Consider the following 15,431-nt stretch of genomic DNA (forward strand, 5'->3'; position numbering starts at 1 on the left):
AGTAAGTGAGGCTGGCCACAAACCTGCAATCCTCCTGTCTCAGCCTCCCAAGTACTGGGATTATCACCACCACAGCTGTCTGACATTATTTTATTATTATTATTATAATTATTATTATAATTATTATGTAGAACTGGGAATTGAATGGAGGGGCATTTTACCTCTTGAGTCACACCCTCAGCCCTATTTTTTAATTAATTAATTAATTAATTTTTGTGTGTGTGTGTGGTACTGGGGTTCCTGGAAGCCCTTCTACCTCCGGGCTACACTCCCAGACCTTTTTTTTTTTTTTTTTTTTGCGGGTCTGGGGGTGGAACCCAGGCGCATTCGCCCTCTGAGCTACACCTCCTGCCCTCCGGTCTCCGCCTCCCGAATGCTGGGATTACAAGCGTGCGCCACCACGCCTGGCCCAGACCTATTTTTTATACTTTTTTTTTTTTTTTTTTTTTTTGGAAACAGGGTCTCTTAAACCAGTGCGGCTGGCTTCGAACCTGCGTGATCCTCCTGTCTCTGCCTCCCAAGCGCGGGGATTACAAGCGTGCGCCACCACGCCCGGCAATTCTTTATTTTAAAAACAGGGTCTCACTAAGTTGCAGAAAGTGCGCTTCACTAAGTAGCTGAGGCTTTCCGCAAACCTGTGATCCTCCTTTCTTGGCCTCCCAGGTACTAGGATTACAGGCGTACACCGCCACGCCCGGCTGACATTAATTTTTTTTTTTAATTAATTTGCCACAGGAGCTGTTTCTGCCCAGGGATTGGAATAGTCACATCCTCTATGTAGGACACGTCTGCCTCATAAAAGGCACCTGAAAGACCAGTTCATGAACAGAATTCTTGGAGTGGGCCCGGGGTCAGAGAAGAGTCTGCTAGGAGGCGGTGGTATAGTAGCTGAGAGCACGGGCTTTGGAGTCAGAACTGGACTTGAAGCTAGTTTCAAGTTTGAACCTAGCTTCGTTTGTCATTTGTAACTGGATGCCCTTCAGTAATAACTTGAGTTTTCTTTCTGTCGTTTTCTCATCAGCTCTCGCATAAGGCTATAAGATCACAGTATGCACGTGGGAGAGAACAGAAAAGTTATTCCACAGTATGCCTCTCTGTCATGTAAGGACCGCTGGGCTGAAGGCAGTGAAGAAGCAGATGCGGGAGAGCTCTGCCCTTTCTCCCATTTATCTAAAAGCAGGCCATAGATTTGCCCAGTAAAGGGCATCCTGCCCCCGCCCAAGCAGGACGAAGGTTAACCACTGAAGACGACCTTAGACTCTTCAGGCCACATCAGCAACAGAGAAATCTACATAAATGAGCATAGCTGGCCTTTTCTACATGCAAATAAGTTGATTTGCATAAAAGTTAATTAGAGAGTCTAGCATGTTCTCTGGCATAAGGCAAAATTGCTCGATGAGAGGCTGCTAAAGTTGTCTTTATTTAGGTATAGTTTTCAAACTTTACATGTGCTAAGATTCACCTGGAAGATAAAAGTGCAGGGACATAGGTCCCTTCCCCCAAAAGCCGATTCAGTGAAACTGGATAGAATCAGATTCTGCAGTTTTAGCAAAAAACTTAAGTGATAGCAGTACACATAGTCCATGAATCATTGGTAGAGAAATGTTGATCTTGGACATGGAAAATTCTACCCTGACCCACTATCTTTTTCTTGGGGGTCCAGCTAGCATTCACTAGGATAAAAATCAGACTTTGTAGCCGGGCGTGGTGGTGCACACTTGTAATCCCAGTACTTGGGAGTCTGAGACAGGAGGATCGCAGGTTCGAGGCCAGCCTCAGCTACTTATGAGGCCCTCTGCAACTTAGACCCTGTTTCAAAATAGGATAAAAAATAGGGGTGGGGGTGTAGCTTGGAGGTAGAACGCTCCTGGGTTCAATCCCCAATACCAAAAAAAAAAAAAAAAATCAGACTTTGTGGGGTGAGAGACGGAATCCAGGACCTCACACAGGCGGGCAAACACTGTCCTTTGAGGTATGTCCCTGGCCCCAATCACAGTGCTCACCATTTCCCTTCCTAAAACTTAACCTGGTTGTGGTTATTCACTAAGTTATATTTTAACTATATCAGAGCACCATGCAATCATTAATTCTTTGGAATTACAAACTAGTTGCCGCAACCTTAAATGCTACTTCTGTGTGTGTGTGTGGCACTGGGGATGGAACCCGGGGCATTCTACCTCTGAGCTACACCCCCAGCCCTATTTTATTTTTATTTAGAAACAAGGTTTTGCTGGGTTGATGGAGAGCCTCGCTGCTTGCTGAGGCAGACCTCTAACCTGTGATCCTCCTTTCTCAGCCTCCCAAGGACTAGGCAGAGAGGCCTGTACCACCATGCCTGGCATTGAATGCTCCTTCTTCTCAGTCACCTAAATCCTTGCTAATCCTAACCACTACGTTTCTATGCTTTCTATTTTGGATCATTTCAAACTTAAAGTTAGAAGAAAATGGTTTAATAAACTCCCATATGCTTGTTGCCCAGTTTCAACAGTTATCAACATAGTACCAGTTTTATTTTACCTCTCCCTTCTTCATCCTTCATCATTTTATTTATTTTTATTTACTTTGCAGTACCGGGGATGGAACCCAGGGACATTCTTCTTCCAAGCTACACCACCAGCCCTATTTTTTATTCCTTATTTTGAAATAGGGTCGCAGTAAGTTGCAGAGGGCCTCACTTAAGTAGCCGAGGCTGCCGAGAACCTGCGGTCCTCCTGTCTCAGTCTCCCAGGCACCACCACACCAGCCTGTGCTCCGCCATTTTAAAGCAAATCCAAGGCATTCTATATTTCTAAAATACAAGATGTTTCATTTTAGCATATAGCCACATTTCCTAGGGGGACAATGATTACTCAGTGCCTATTTTATTTCAGCATTATTTTCTCAGTTATCAATTTATTTGTGTGTGTGTGTGGTCCTGGGGATTGAACCCAGGGGCATTCTGCCTCTGAACTACACCGCACCCCTTTTTATTTTTGTTTTGAAACAGTGTCTCACTAGGTAGCTGAGAGTCTTATTATGTTGCTGAGACTGGCCTCAAACTGGAGTCCTCCTGTCTCAGCCTCCCTAGTACTGGGATTATAGGCGTGCACCACCATGCCCAGCCTAGTTATCTTTTAAGTGTTTTTTTTAAACCTCATTTGTTCAATTTGGCTATTAACTTTTAACTTTTCTTTCACACTTAGGAGTACTTTTACTTTTTTTGTGGGGGGGTGGTGATATTGGGGATTGAACCCAGGCACATTCTACATCTAAGCTACTACTCCCAGTTCTTCTTTCTTCCTCCTCCTCTCCTCCTCACCTCCTCCCCCCTCCTCCTCCCTCTCCCCTTCTCCTTCTCCTTCTCCTTCTCCTCCTTCTCCTTCTGTACTGAGAATTGAACCAGAGGCATTCTATCTTTGAGCTAGATTTTATTTCTTATTTGGAAACAGGGTCTCACTAGTTTGCTCAGAGCCTCATGAACTTGCTGAGGCTGTCCTTGAATCTGTGACCCTTCAATCTCAGCCTCCCAAGTACTAGGATTACAGGTGTGTGCCACCATCCCTGGCTTTCCAGTCCCTTTTTAGTTTTTATTCTGAAACAGGGTCTCAGTAGATGGATGAGAGTTCTCAGTACTTGCTGAGGCTGTTCTCAAACCTGTGATCCTCCTGTCTCAGCCTCCCAAGTCCTGCAATTACAAGCCTGTGCCACCATGTCCATTGTACTTTAAATTTTAGAAGCTGCCTCATTCTACGGCAAGCTCTTCCTCTGTCGGGGCCGTTAGCCTGCTCTCGCCTCTCCCAGAGGATGAGCTTCTGGCTGACTCCATCTCACCCAGCAGTAGTAGGGTCCACAGACACAAGGTAAGAGTGTCTGTGAACGTGGATCTCAAACACAAGCTATTTTGCTAATTTCCAATTATAATTTTGTGTGTGTGTGTGTGGTCCTGAGGGTGGAACCCAGAGGCTTCCTACCTCCAGGCTATACTCCCAGACCTATTTTCTATTTTATTTGGAGACAGGGTCTCACTAAGTTGCTGAGAGCCTCACTAAGTAGCTGAGGCTGGCTTCAAACCTGCGCGATCCTCCTGTCTCAGCCTCCCAAGCGCAGGGATTACAAGCGTGAGACACCACGCCGGCTTTTTTTTTTTTTTTTTTTTTTTTTTGGTGGTACTGGGGGTGGAACCCAGAGGCTTTCTACCTCTGGGCTATATATACTCCCAGACCTATTTTCTATTTTATTTGGAAACAGGGTCTCAGTAAGTTGCTGAGAGCCTCACTAAGTAGCTGAGGCTGGCTTCGAACCTATGCGATTCTCTTGTCTCAGCCTCCCAAGTGTGGGGATTACAAGCGTGTGCCACCACGCCCAGCCTCCAATTATAATTTAGTATTGCCTTCAATTATGAGGTGACAAACCACCAGTAATATTGGGAGTATTTATGACTTCATCATGAATACAAACCACGATACTTTTCTATCATCCTATAGTGTTTGCAGAAATCTTGATGTATTGTTTATACTTTTCACTATTATTTGAAATTATGGTGATTTTAGATTACCACTCATTCTTGTTATTTACTATCTTAATAAATACCTATATTACTATATCATAAATTATTTTTATCAATAATTGGTACGTATTGCAAGACATAGATTTCCTTTGTAATTCATTGTGTTTTTTGTTTTTTTATTTATTGTGGTACTGGGTATTGAACTCAGGGGCATTCTGTCTCTAAGCTATACCCCCAGCTGTATTTTCTTTGTGTGTGTGGCACTGGGGATTGAACCCAGAGGCGTTCTACTTCTGAGCTAAACCTCCAGCTCAATTTTATTTCTTATTTGGAAACAGGGCCTCACTAAGTTGCAGAGGGCCTGGGTAAGTTGTTGAGACTGGCTTTGAACCTGCGGTCCTCCTTGTCAGCCTCCCACATACTGGGATTACAAGCGAGTGCCACCACCTCAGCTTAATTCAATGTACTTTAAGGGAATCATCATTGAGGTCTAGATACCTAACAGGATGTGTGGCACAGAAAAGGTTACGAGCTTCAGTATTTTTATTTTATTTTATTTATTTTTTTTATTTTATTGTGGTACTGGGGATTGAACTCAAGGGTGTTCTACCTCTGAGCTATACCCCAGCCCTATTTTAATGTTTATTTTGAAAGGGCCTCTCACTAAGTTACAGAGGGCTTTGCTAAGTTTCTGAGGCTGGCCATCAACATCCCATTCTGTCGCAGCCTCCCAAATACTGAGATTTAGGTGTTCTTAAGGCCTCATTTCATCTCTTTTGGGTGGGGAGGTACCAGGGATTGAACCCAGAGGCATTCTACTTCTGATCTAGACCCCTAGGCCTATTACATTTTTTTTTTAAACAGGGTCTCCCTAAGTTGTGGAAGGCCTGAGGCTGGTGTTGAGCCTGCTTTGTTTTGAAACAGGGTCTCTCTATGTTGCCGAGGCTATCTTCAAAATTGCTATTCTCCTGTCTCAGCCTCTCAAGTACCGGGATTGCCAGCATACACTACCATGCCCAGCTATAGTGAAGCGTTTTGGTAAAATTGTAAAGTCTACAAGAGCTGATGGGTGGGCGGACACACTGATGTGCCAGTAGGGTGCTGAGCCCAGCGATGAAAGCCCCGTGCTAGCCATCACCCACGTTAGTTGGTGCTGGAGAACCGGGAAGCTGGCGTTGAAACGATGCAGGTGTCTTCTGTGCGTGTGTCATCAGCGGCATTGTCTTCTCTTACAGTATCTGACCAAGCAGGTGGAGCTTCTTCGACAAATGAACGAACAGCATGCAAAAGTGTATGAGCAATTAGATGTCACGGCAAGGGAACTGGAAGAAACAAATCAGAAACTAGTGGCTGACAGCAAGGCCTCGCAGCAAAAGATTCTGAGGTAAAATGTCTAGAATCAATCCAAGAAATCCCACAAAGGCGTTGTTTAGTCTGATTTGGAATAGAACGTGGTTGTAGAGGGTTTGTGTCCATGTGGGATAGGGTTTAATTTAATTTTTTTTGGAGAATGGAGATTAGCTCTTAAGTCTTTTTCAATTAGAAAGCCTAGCTTGAGTGGCTTACAGCTAATCTCTCTACTGCTTTTGCCCTTAATTTAATATGACAAGCAGCAACTGGCTTCTGTCTGTTCCTCACAGCCTGACTGAAACGATTGAGTGTCTACAAACCAGCATCGACCACCTCCAGAGCCAGGTGGAGGAGCTGAAGTCCTCTGGCCAAGGGAGGCGGCGGCCGGGCAGGTGTGGCCAGGAGGACTCCACGCCCAGCTTCTGCCTGAAGGAATTGTACGACCTCCGCCAGTAAGAGCCCGCCTCTCGGGAGTTTGAATGGTGGCACGTGCTTGTAATCCGAATACTTGAGAGCCTGAGACAGGAGGATCATAGGTTCTAGCTACTAAGTGAGGACCTCCTTAATTTAGTGAGAACTTGTTTCAAAATGAGGAATAAAAAATAGGGCTGGAGGTGCAGCTCAGAGGTAGAATGTCCCTGGGTTCAATCACTAGTACTGAAAAAAAAAAAAAAAAAAAAAAAAAAAACAGAAAAATTTAAACCTTCATATAGTAGCTGTATTATAAAAAATAGATTATGGCAAAGCCTTAATTATGTAATAATCCCTGTACTTGGGACACTGAAACAGGAGGATTGTAGGTTTGTGACCAGCCTCAGCTACTTAGGCCTTCCAAAACTTAGTGAGACCTTGTTTCAAAATAAAGAATAATGGCAGGTGAGGTGGTACATGCTTGTAATCCCAGCATTCAGGAGGCTGAGACAAAAGGATCATGGTTTGAGGCCAGCCTCAGGTACTTAGACCCTCAGCCACTCAGACCCTGTTTCAAAGTAAAGAATAAAAAATAGGGCTGGGGATGTAGCTTGGAGGTACAATGCCCCTGGGTTCCATCCCCAGTACCGCAAATGAAATAAAATTATAAAGAATAAAAATAGGGTTGAAGCTGGGCAGGGTGGCACATGCTTGTAATCACAGCATTCGGGAGGCAAAGACCAGAGGATCCTGGTTCACGGACAGCCTCAGCTACTTAGTGAGACCTTTCACAACTCAGTGAGACTCTATTTCAAAATAAAAAGGACTATGGCGCACGCTTGTAACCCCAGTACTTGGGAGGCTGAGACAGGAGGATCGCGCAGGTTCGAAGCCAGCCTCAGCTACTTAGTGAGTCTCCCAGCAACTCAGAGAGACCCTGTTTCCAAATAAAATATAAAATAGGTCTGGGAGTATAACCCCAAGGTAGAAAAGCCCCTGGGTTCCATCCCCAGTACCACACACAAAAATAAAAAATTAAAAAGACTAAAAAATAGGACTGGGGGTGTAGCTCGGAAGTAGAATGCCCTTGGTCTCCATCCCCAGCACCACAAAAAATATAAATAAATAAAAATAGGACTGGAGGTGTAGCTCAGACGTAAAATGCCCCTGGGTTCCATCCCCAGTTCTGAAAAAAAAAAAAAAAAAAAAAAAAAAGCCTCAGGAAAGACCCTGTTTCACAAAACAGTAAAATAAAGCTGGGTGTAGTAGTACACGCTTGTTATCCCAGTACTTGGGAGGTTGAGACAGGAGGATCGCATGGGTTTGAAGCCAGCCTTAGCTACTTAGGCCCTCTGCAACTTAGTGAGACCCTGTTTCCAAATAAATAAAATCAGGCTGCGGGTTTAGCTCAGAGGTAAAATGCCTCTGGGTTCAATCCCTAGAGCCACAAAAAGACCCCCAATAAAATAGGTTTGTGCGTGGAGCTCAGGTAGTAATGCCCCTCGGTTCAATCCCCAGCATCACACACACAAAAATATTACTTAAAGATACAAATTATAGAGTTCTTGGGTATTAGTGTTTCTGTGCAAATTTATTTTGGAGATTCTTGAAAGCATTTATTTGTTGGTTTTTGTTTGTTTGCTTGTTTTTGGTGCTGGGGATTAAACCCAGGATCATTCTACCTCTGAGCGACACCCCCAGCTCTAGTTTTTATTCTTTATTTTGAAACAGGGTCTCACTAAGTTGCAGAGGGCCTCACTAAGTATCGGAGGCTCCCAAGTACTAGGATTACAGGCCTGGCTTATTTTATTGATTTTCAAAGTGTTAAATCTTAGTTTAAGATCAGAAATACTTCTGAAAAAGTATAGATTTTGGGTTGTATTTCACGTTAAAGTGAAGGAAAACACGGTCATTTCAGTAAAACAAAATCCAGTTGCCAGTTTAATCTTTTTTTTTCTTTTTCTCACCTTTCTCCTTTCTATTTTTGGTGCTAAGAATTGGACTCACTCCTTGCCCTGTATTTTATTTTTTGCAATTTTGAAACAGGGTGTTGCTAAGTTGCTGAATCTCTGGCATGCACCACCACACTGGTTCTGCCCATGTGATTCTGGCGTTCTTTCCTTGTTAAAAGTCATAACAGAGCCAGGCGTGGTGGCGCACGCTTGTAATTCTAGCACTTGGGAGGCTGAGACAGGAGGATACCAGTTTGAGGACAGCCTCAGCTACTTAGTGAGGCCCTTTGCAACCCAGTGAAACCCTGTTTCAAAATAAAGAATTTTAAAAAAAATAGGCCTGGGATATAGCTTGGAGGGAGGTAGATGCCCCTGGGTTTCATCCCCAGTACCACCAAAAAAAAAAAAAAGTCATAGTAAGCCAGCGCTGTGGCGCACACTTGTAATCCCAGTATTTGGGAAGCTGAGACAAGAGGATCACAGGTTCACTGCCAGCCTCAGTAACTTAGTGAGACCCCATTTCTAAATAAAAAATAAAATAGGGCTGGGGGTATAGCTCAGAGGTAGGATGGATGCCCCAAAAAAATTAGTCACAAAAATTTTGTTTTCATGTGTTTATTTACCAGCCTTACAGTTTCTTTTTATTTATTTATTTATTTATTTATTTATTTATTTATTTATTTGTTTTTTTTTATTTATTTGCAGTACTGGGGATGGAGCCCAGGGGCATTGTACCTCTGAGCTACACCCCAGCCCTATTTTGTAGTCTTTTTTTTTTTTTTTTTTGGTGGTACTGGGGATGGAACCCAGGGGCTTTCTACCTCCGGGCTATACTCCCAGACCCATTTTCTATTTTATTTGGAAACAAGGTCTCACTAAGTTGCTGAGAGCCTCACTAAGTAGCTGAGGCTGGCTTTGAACCTGCGCGATCCTCCTGTCTCAGCCTCCCAAGCGTGGGGATTACAAGTGTGCACCACCACGCCTGGCTTTTTTTTTATATAATTTTTGTTTTTTTTTGTTTGTTTTTTGTTTTGTGGGTCTGGGAATGGAACCCAGGGGCATTTGACCTCCGAGCTACAGCCCCTGCCCTATTATTCTTTATTTTGAAACCGGGTCTCACTGAGTTGCAGAGGGCCTCACTAAGTAGCTGAGGCTGTCTGCGAACTGCGATCCTCCAGGTCTCAGCCTCCCGAATGCTGGGATTACAAGCGTGCGCCACCACGCCTGGCTTTTTTTTATATATTTTTTTAAAAAAGGGTCTCACTGAGTTGTGAAGCACCTAAGGAGCCGAGGCTGAGAACTGCGCTCCTCCTCTCAATTACTGCTCTAGTGTGGAACTGGCTAAAAATTAGTCATTGTCACAGCTCCTCTAAGAGTGAGTTCAAGACCACCCCCGGCCTCGGCATTCTCAGCTGACCTGTGATTCTCCCTGCATCCCTCCAGGCACTTTGTGTATGACCACGTGTTTGCCGAGAAGATCGCTTCCTTACACAGTCAGCAAAGCCCCGATGAAGAAGAAAACGAGCACTTGAAGAAGACGGTGACGACGCTGCAGGCGCAGCTGAGCCTGGAGCGGCAGCGGCGGGCGGCCGTGGAGGAGGAGTACGGGCTGGTGCTGAGGGAGAACAGTGAGCTGGAGCAGCAGCTGGGGGCCGCCGATGCCTGCCGGGCGCGGGCGCGGGAGCTGGAGGCCGAGGTGGCGGAGATGCGGCAGATGCTGCAGGCGGAGCATCCTTTCGCGAATGGAGTTGAGAAGCTGGTGACAGACTCGCTGTTTGTGCCGTTCAGAGAGTCCAGCCAGAGCCTGCTGGAGGAGTTGTTCCTGACTGTGCCGGAAGCACCCAGGAAGCCCCTCAAGCGCAGCAGCAGCGAGACGGTCCTCAGCAGCTTGGCGGGCAGCGACATCATGAAGGGCCACGAGGAGACCTGCATCCGGAGGGCCAAGGCAGTGAAGCAGAGGGGCATCTCCCTGCTGCACGAGGTGGATACGCAGTACAGCGCCCTCAAGGTGAAGTATGAAGACCTGCTGAAGAAGTGCCAGCAGGAGCAGGACTCCCTGTCGCACAAGGCCGTGCAGACCTCCAGGGCCCCGGCCCAGGACCCGGCAGGAGCCAGCTCCCCATCTGAGCCCCGTGCCAGCAGCCGGGAGCCCGCCTCCGACACCCCAGAGCCGGTCGGCTCTCCCACCACGACGCCTCCAGAGTACAAAGCGCTGTTTAAGGAGATCTTTAGTTGCATCAGGAAAACAAAGCAGGAAATAGATGAACAGAGAACAAAATACCGGTCTCTCGCCCCTTACTCTTAATGGAACCTCCGGCTCTACTACTAATTGCCTGTTTATCACCCTTGCACACTCCGAAGCCTGATGCTCGTGATGTTTGCCCATTGCTTTGCTCACTTAGCCATGCGAAGAGCAAGAAAAGGGGGTGGCCGCTGGCATCAACTCTGCAATCCAGGTCCTTCTAAGCTCCCTAGGAATTCTGGTGACAACCTGGCCTCCGGCTGGTGCACTGGCTGGGCTGTGAGTCCTGGAAAAGCCCCAGGACCAGTGGGGCCTTGCTCCTGGAGAAACAGGCCTGGCGTGACTGGAGTTGGGGGAAAGGGCAGGGTTGGAATGAAGCTAAGCGATTCCTGTTGCTCCTGCTCAACCTCTCAAAGCTCTGTAGAAGTCACAGGGCCGCCAAACCCTCTGACTGGGAGAGATTCTTTTGCAAACACTGTTAGATACTGTGAATTCATTTGAAAGAATGTTCAGGAGAAAGCAGGAGTCTAATCCAAATAAATGACAATAACAAACACTCCAAGCCCTTGAGTTTTGTTATATCTGCTGCCAGTTGACTGACTGGCAGGTGATCCTAAGACCTCCAGTCCACCCGAAGCCCAGATTGAGGGGCACGCTTTGGTGTGGCCCGAGCTTGTTCGTGTCCCAGAGGGCTCCACCCTCCGAGTTCAAGTGTTGTTACACTCAGAGGTGTAGCCTTTAGAATAGGTAACCATGTGAGTCTTTCTTTCCTTTCTCAAATCCAGACTAAAGGAGAAAGATGAAAGCCTTTCCTCCCTGAGGTGTGCGGCTGGCTGGCCCGCTGGCCCAGTCACCCCACTGCTCCTACCCTTCATGTACGTTGTTTGAACTTGCTGCAGAAATTCCTGTCTACTACTTTATTAAGCAGTATTGATGTTCTGACTGTGGAAATATCCTCTCACTTGCATACTTTTAATTTAAAACTATTTAAGAAAACCGAGGTTCTCATGACTGTATATATTTTTCTAAAAGCCAAATAAAGCTACCTATGAAAAGGAACAAATGGGCTGCATGGTTGTATGTTGGGGGGGGCTGGGGACTGAACCCACAGAGGTTCTACCTCCAGGCTATGCCCTCAGCCCTATTTTATTTTATTTTATTTTTGAAACAGGATCTTGCTAAGTTGATGAAGCTGGCCTCACACCTGCAGTCCTGTCTCAGCCTCCCAAGTACCGTGATTTGTAGGTGTGTACCATGCCCACCATGCCTAGAGTACTGCTTGTTACTTTACGTTTACCCACCTCACTGTTGTAATCAGTTACAGATAGCTCTACATTATTATTTTATTTTATTTTTTTTTTCGGGTCTGGGGATGGAACCCAGGGCATTCGACCTCCGAGCTACACCCCCTGCCCTATTTTTATTTTTTATTTTTTACTTTGAAACAGGGTCTCACTAAGTTACAGAGGGCCTCACTAAGTAGCTGAGGCTGTCCACGAACTGCGATCCTCTGGTCTCGGCCTCCTGAATGCTGGGATTACAAGCGTGCGCCACCACGCCCAGCTGATGATTAAAAAAAAAAAAAAAAAAAAAAACCAGAAGTCTCACTAAGTAGCTGAGGCTGGCTGCAAACTGCGATCCTCCTGTCTCAGCCTCCCAAATGCTGGGATTACAGATGTGTGCCACCACGCCTGGCTCCTGCCCCCACCCCAGCTTTTTTGTTGTTTTGAAACATGCTAAATTAGAGAGTCTCATTACATTGCCGAGGCTGTCCTTGAACCAGCAATCCTTCTGTCAGCCTTGCAAGTACAGAACTCAAGAGGCTGAGACAAGAGGGTTCGCTTGTGGCCAGCATCAGCTACTTAGGCCTTTTACAACTTAGTCATACCATTTCAAAATAAAGAATAAAGCCGGGCGTGGTGGCACACGCTTGTAATCTTCGCGCTTGGGAGGCTAAGACAGGAGGATCATGCAGGTTCGAAGCCAGCTTCAGCTGGCTTAAGAGACCCTGTTTCCAAATAAAATATAAAATAGGTCTGGGAGTGTAGAAAGCCCCTGGGTTCCATCCCCAGTACCACCAAAAAAAAAAAAAGAAAACTAGGGTTGAGGGTGTAGCTCGGAGGTAGAATGCCCTTGGGTTCAATTCTCAGGATCAAGTTTTTCTTTTCAATTTTCAGGGTTTGTGTGTATGTATGTGTGGTATTTGGGACTGAACCCATAGGCATTCTAAGCTACAATCCCAGCCTGATTTTATTTTGCAGCAGGGTCTCACTAGGTTGATGAGTCTCACTACTTGCTAAGGCTGTCCTTGAATCTGTGATCCTCCTGCCTCAGCCTCCCAAGAACTGTGCCTGACTCTATTTATTTATTCATTTATTTATTTATTTATTTATTTATTTATTTATTCATTCATTTACTTACTTACTTACTTACTTACTTACTTACTTACTTACTTACTTACTTAGTGGTACTGGCAATGGAACCCAGGGACATTCTACCTCTGAGCTACACCCCCAGTCCTATTTTTTATTTTTTATTTTATTTTTTATTTGGTGGTACTGGGGTTGGAACCCAGGGGCCTTCTGCCTCCGGGCTACACTCCCAGACCTTTTTTATAATTTATTTGGAAACAGGGTCTCTTAAGCCACCGAGGCTGGCTTCAAACCTGCTCGATCCTCCTGTCTCAGCCTCCCAAGCACAAGGATTATAAGGGTGGGCCACCATACCCGGCTCTATTTTTTTATTTTTATTTTGAAACAGGGTCTCATTGAGTTGCAAAGGGCCTAAGTAGCTGAGGCTAACCACAAACTGAGATCCTTCCATCTCAGCCTCCCAAATGCTGGGATCACAAAGTGCACCACCACGCCTGGCTCTAATGCCATTTATTAAAGGGACTATCCTTTCTGTGTTGTGTCTGTTCTTATGCTAGTGCCATGCTGTTCTTTGGTATTTTTGTGGTAGTAGGGACTGAACCCAGGGGTGTTCTATCTCTAAGCTATACTCTCAACCCTTTTTATTTGCTTTGAAACAGGGTCTTACTAGATTGCTGCATCAATGCTTGCTACCCTCAGACTCCCAAGTACTGGGATTATTATGCCTGGGCTTGCAGTTTGCTGAATTTAGCTTGTCAGGCAGTTCAAAAAAATCTCAATTTCTTTGTGGCCAGTTTTTTTTTTTTTTTTTTTTTTTTTTTGCAGTACTGGGGATGGAACCCAGAGGCATTCTACCTCTGAGCTACACCCCAAGCCCTAGTTTTTATTTATTTTGAAAAAGGATCTGAGTTGCAAAGGGCCTAAGTAGCTGAGGCTGTTCACAAACCGCAATCCTCCTGTCTCATCCTCCTGAATGCTGGGATTACAGGTGTGTGCCACCATACCTGGCTCTTTGTGGCCAGTTTCTGATGCTTCATTTTATTGCTTTTGTGGTGGCATATTTTCCCATTTTTCTTGGCCTTTATAGCTATATGCTAATGCCTATATTTGAATAAATAGGAACTTGTTCCAGTCTTCAGCTGACTTTGGACTAGTCGGCCTGGTCAGAAATTCTGGGCAAGCTTGTTGCTGTGGTCCTCAGGAAGCCTGACCTAGTACCTGGGTCAGGTCAGCAGGTGCATGGGCCTGCTTGAGCCTGCTCCTAGCTCTGTGGGGCTGGCCCTGGCACCAGGGCACACTGGTATGTACCGGGTGACAATCTGTGGGGTGGGTCTGCAGCCTGTATCCACAGGGAGTAGCCAGTGGGCAGAGGATCCTGGCTCTACACAGGTGGCCTGGGATCATGGGCTCAGGCCTAGGGACGCATGGACTGTCCTAGAGATGGTGGGGTTTGGAGGGAGACTTAAAAGCCTTAACTCACAATTTTACAGGGTATCCCCTTCAAGCCTCCCAGCACCCCACAACGCAGCACTGAGAAATGGCCTCCTGGGGGGAGGACCGGGAAGCAAGTCCCAGTGCTGGGACTTCCTGAGGCAGCCCTGAGTCTTGGTGTGGGGCAAGAGGGGCGGCTTGGCACGGGGAAGGCTCAGAGCATGTTTCTTGGTGCCTGAGGCTTGGGTGCCAAACTGGCCCTGGGGCAGGCAGCCTGGAGCCTGACACTTCCCATAAGCCAACCTGGGGCAGGCTGGCCTGTGAAGGCCAAGCAATGCGGGTTGGGCCACTGAGCTGAGCGTGTAGAGGGCAGGGGGCAACCTGGTGCCAGGGTAGCAGAGTCGAGTCCACCGCCTGCAACTGCTGCCATGGGACCTGCTCGGTTTGGCTTTGTGGTCCAAAGCAAAGTCTGGTTGGTACTTGCTTCCTGGCCCTCCCCCCAGGAGGCCATTTCTCAGTGCTGCGTTGTGGGGTGCTGGGAGGCTTGAAGGGGATACCCTGTAAAATTGTCCTATCCTCTCCAATCCTCTCACCCAGGTGAAGGTCATCCCTCCCATAGTTTCCTTCACTCCTATGAAGACATTTTTGCACAATGGATAGTTGTGCAAATTGATTTTTCTGTAGGAGTAGGATCAGTGCTGGAAAACCCTATTTTGCCACCTTGCTAACTTCCCAAATTCTTTTGTTTGGCAGTACTGAGGATGGAACCCAGGGGCATTCTACCTCTGGGCTACACCCCCAGCCTTAGTTTTTCACTCTTTATTTTGAAACAGGGTCTCAGTTGCAGAGGACCTACGTAGCTAAGACTGGCGGCAAATGTGTGATCCTCCTGTCTCAGCCTCCCAAATGCTAGGATTACAAGCGTGTGCCACAACACCGGGCCTAAAGAGCATCATTTAAATGTTAAGCCTACAGCTGGGCATGGTGGCGCACGCTTGCAATCCTAGGACTTGAGAGGCTGATGACGGGAAGATCCCATTTCGTGGTCAGTCTCAGCGAGCCCTCTGCATCTTAGACCATTTCAAAATAAGGAATAAAAAATAGGGATGGGAGTAAAGCTCGGGGGTAGAATCCCCCTGGGCTGGGTTTCGTCCCCAGTATCAAAAAAGAAAAAAATTTTTTTGGGG

General features: G+C 46.3%; 1 protein-coding gene across 2 annotated transcripts in view; it reads left to right on the top strand.

Moving 5' to 3' along the window:
• Positions 1-10,504, top strand: part of CDR2 (cerebellar degeneration related protein 2) — a gene marked incomplete at both ends in the record, with an annotated part of 34,400 nt that extends 23,896 nt beyond the window's left edge. The window contains 3 exons of one of the 2 annotated variants that reach the window (XM_080702892.1): positions 5,701-5,870; positions 6,127-6,288; positions 9,643-10,504. In XM_080702892.1, coding sequence (XP_080559018.1) covers positions 5,701-5,870; positions 6,127-6,288; positions 9,643-10,504 — 1,194 coding nt within the window. The remainder of the gene's footprint in view (positions 1-5,700; positions 5,871-6,126; positions 6,289-9,642) is intronic. The other variant, XM_080702893.1, reaches the window with a different exon arrangement.
• Between the last annotated feature and the right edge of the window lie 4,927 nt (positions 10,505-15,431).

Source organism: Muscardinus avellanarius, assembly GCF_963383645.1.
Source record: "Muscardinus avellanarius genome assembly, chromosome: 10".
In the NCBI taxonomy this organism is placed as follows: domain Eukaryota; kingdom Metazoa; phylum Chordata; class Mammalia; order Rodentia; family Gliridae; genus Muscardinus; species Muscardinus avellanarius.